This window comes from Rosa rugosa, chromosome 5 (assembly GCF_958449725.1).
Source record: "Rosa rugosa chromosome 5, drRosRugo1.1, whole genome shotgun sequence".
In the NCBI taxonomy this organism is placed as follows: Eukaryota; Viridiplantae; Streptophyta; class Magnoliopsida; order Rosales; family Rosaceae; genus Rosa; species Rosa rugosa.
Genome location: NC_084824.1, coordinates 28760342 through 28763412, shown reverse-complemented (window position 1 = coordinate 28763412; position 3071 = coordinate 28760342). Strand labels below are relative to the sequence as shown.

The following is a 3071-nucleotide window of genomic DNA, read 5'->3' as shown; positions in this document are numbered from 1 at the left end:
AAAGGTTATAAAACCACATCAAGTGCTCATACTTTCCGACATCTAATACCTTCGATCAATATCGATTATCTTCACTTCTTCCACGAGCATTTTACTACCTTTCTTTCATCAAATCATTAACTTAAGTCATCATGGGTGTCTTCACTTATGAATCTGAGTTCACCTCTGTCATCCCACCAGCTAGGTTGTTCAAGGCCTTTGTCCTTGATGCCGATAACCTCATCCCCAAGATTGCCCCCCAAGCAGTTAAGAGTGCCGAGATTCTTGAAGGTGATGGAGGAGTTGGCACCATCAAGAAGATCAACCTTGGTGAAGGAAGTGAATACAGCTATGTGAAGCACCAGATTGACGGAATTGACAAAGACAACTTTGTCTACAAATACAGCATGATTGAGGGAGACGCTATATCTGACAAAATCGAGAAGATCTCCTATGAGACTAAGTTGGTAGCATCTTCCGATGGAGGCTCCGTCATCAAGAGCACCAGTAACTACCACATAAAGGGTGACGTGGAGATCAAGGAAGAGCATGTCAAGGCTGGAAAAGAAAGAGCCGCTGGTCTATTCAAGATCATCGAGAGCCACCTTCTAGCCAACCCTGAGGCCTACAACTAAACCTCTCTCTACTATACTCGATATGCTAGAGCTGGCAAACCCTACATGTCCTCATTTCTATGTTTGTGTGCGTGGCTTTCATTTTTGTTCAACTTTTGATCTTTCAAGTTATTTTGATTGAGTGACGTATTCGTATTTGATTTCAATATTAAATTGTGTATTGTTTTCTTTTAATTGTCTCAGCAAACTCAAAGTGCATGCCTGGTCGCCATGTAAATATTTAATTACTGCTAATCGAGTTCAAGCAACTTGAGCTACAATCATAAAAGAACAATTATCCTTATCGAGAAAGAAAAAAAAAAAAAAGAACAATTATGTTAACACGTACAGTTTGAATCCGATCAATTGACAATCTAAATAAAGAAGTGTCCTACATGTCTTTTCGTACAGTTAATTGTCGTTCACATGAATATCTTTTGCATAACAAGCTACGTTTTAACTGTTCATGTGTATATTCTTCAATCTTCATTCTCTATAGTCTATAGTCACACTACTTTCACTACTATTCTTCTCATCAACATATCATATTTTTCCGTCGCTGGTGGAGTTTTCAAATAATTTGTGCATTCATACATGTATAAGCATTTAGACATGAGCGTTTTAAACAGCTGAAATTTCATTATAGTTATTTTAGTTTGAAATTTGGAGGAAGTTAAATTGTTATTATGAACATCCAAAATTGTCAAATAATTCTGGAAGTGTCAGTATCGATCTCAGTGAACCATGAGTTATTAGTTATCTACCAATATAAATTTCAACCTCTAGAAACATTGTGGAATCTCAACCAAACAAGGGTACCATATGCCGCTTCGGATTCTAACTAATGGTGAAACTTTGAATTGAGCTCTTAGAATAATGGTATAGCTAGCATTTGACTATAGACTAAGAGATCGATCCTGTATCAATTCTTATTTCAATATATTCACATATGTTTTATTTGTTAAAATTTAAACTGCATATATATATTTTTTTTTTTTGAAAGGAAGAAATTAACAATCTTCAAACTTTATTGATGATAGAAATCATCAGGGGGACATAAACCTTGACCCTAGTGTACATTACATAAATCTTCATTAGACAAACTAGTGAAATGGACGAATCTATGTGCCACATTATTTGCTTCACGATATAGGGAAATTTTTAATACACATTCCAAACTAGTTAATACACATCCCTATTATTTTATATTTCAAATCAGATTTTATAGGTAGATTAAATGACCAAAATAGACATCTATGTATTAGAAGAAAAATAATAATAATCATATATTCCTTATATGATTCTATAATTATAAACACAATAAATTTCTATACATGCATCCTCATTTAAAACAACAATAAAGTTAGAAACCATCTAATTTAAATTTTCCTTAAATAAATTGTAATTAAATGGGGTGAGAAACCATATAATTTAGAATTTCAAAATCAATGGCATTAAATATTTTTAAGGGTTTTTGTCCATTTACCCCATTTTTAGAGATTTTTTTTCCACTTACCCCATTAAGTTTTTTTAATTCCCTTTTACCCAAAACACTCTAAGGAGGTCTTCCCTAATACCCCATTAAGATTTTTTTTTTGTTTTTTAATTTTTTTTAATACCATTTTACCCTCCCCTTTGTTACTTAGAGAGAGAAAGAGAGAAACCATGAGAAACTTCGCCGGAGCCTGATCACCCGCCGCCGGAATCCGGTCAACTTTCGCCGGAATCCGGTCAACTTTCGCCAGATTCCGGTCATCGGCTGCCGCCTACTGGAATTTGCTGAAAATCTCACTGGAAAGTTTTTTGCCCCCAATAGACGTCTATTGCCCTAATAGTCTATTGCCCCCTAATAAACGACTATCAGGCATGTATTGTCCCCCAATAGATGTCTATTGCCCCCCAATAGGACTTTCAGTTGCTAGAATGAGAACTAATCTCCCTAAGTTTAGACAAATAAAACTTTGATTACAGAAAAAAAACAAGGAGATTACATCAATTCAAAACGTCTATTGCCCCCCAATAGCTGTCTATTGCCCTCCAATAGAACTTTAATAGTCCCCATTTTACAAAAAAGAAAAAAGAAAAAAAAAAGAACTGACAGTGAACCGAAAATCAAAGTATTGCAATTACAAAACTCCGAGATTGAACCATAATCACAAACACTGTACAATCTTTTCAAATTTACTGACAGTCAAATTCCAATAGCAGGTTCATAATTACCACAACTTCTAATCTACACAATAGTAGAGCCAGTAAATAAACTTAATAGAGACCAATTCGATACAATCAAGCTCCGTATGTACGAATAGGTCGCTGAGCTCGATCTCGTAGAGCTCTTGGAGGCCATGCTCTCTGTAATTCGAAGCTCTCTCACTAGGCCAAAAAAGCGAACAGACAACGGACCAAATTCGTTGTGTGATTTGGACGATCTCCGTTGTGTATCGGAGCGTTGTGTGATGAAAAATGGCACAACGGTGG

At 35.5% G+C, this 3071-nt stretch overlaps 1 protein-coding gene across 1 annotated transcript; it reads left to right on the top strand.

The window, feature by feature from the left end:
* LOC133710528 (major strawberry allergen Fra a 1.08-like) lies at window positions 1–810 on the top strand. The gene has a single exon (XM_062136619.1). It carries the CDS (start codon window positions 132–134, stop codon window positions 612–614), a length of 483 nt encoding a protein of 160 aa, XP_061992603.1. The 5' UTR covers window positions 1–131; the 3' UTR covers window positions 615–810.
* The last annotated feature ends 2261 nt before the right edge of the window (window positions 811–3071 follow it).

Excerpts from the sequence above, each read along its gene's own strand:
- LOC133710528 (XM_062136619.1), top strand. The coding sequence starts at position 132 with ATGGGTGTCTTCACTTATGAATCTGAGTTCACCTCTGTCATCCCACCA.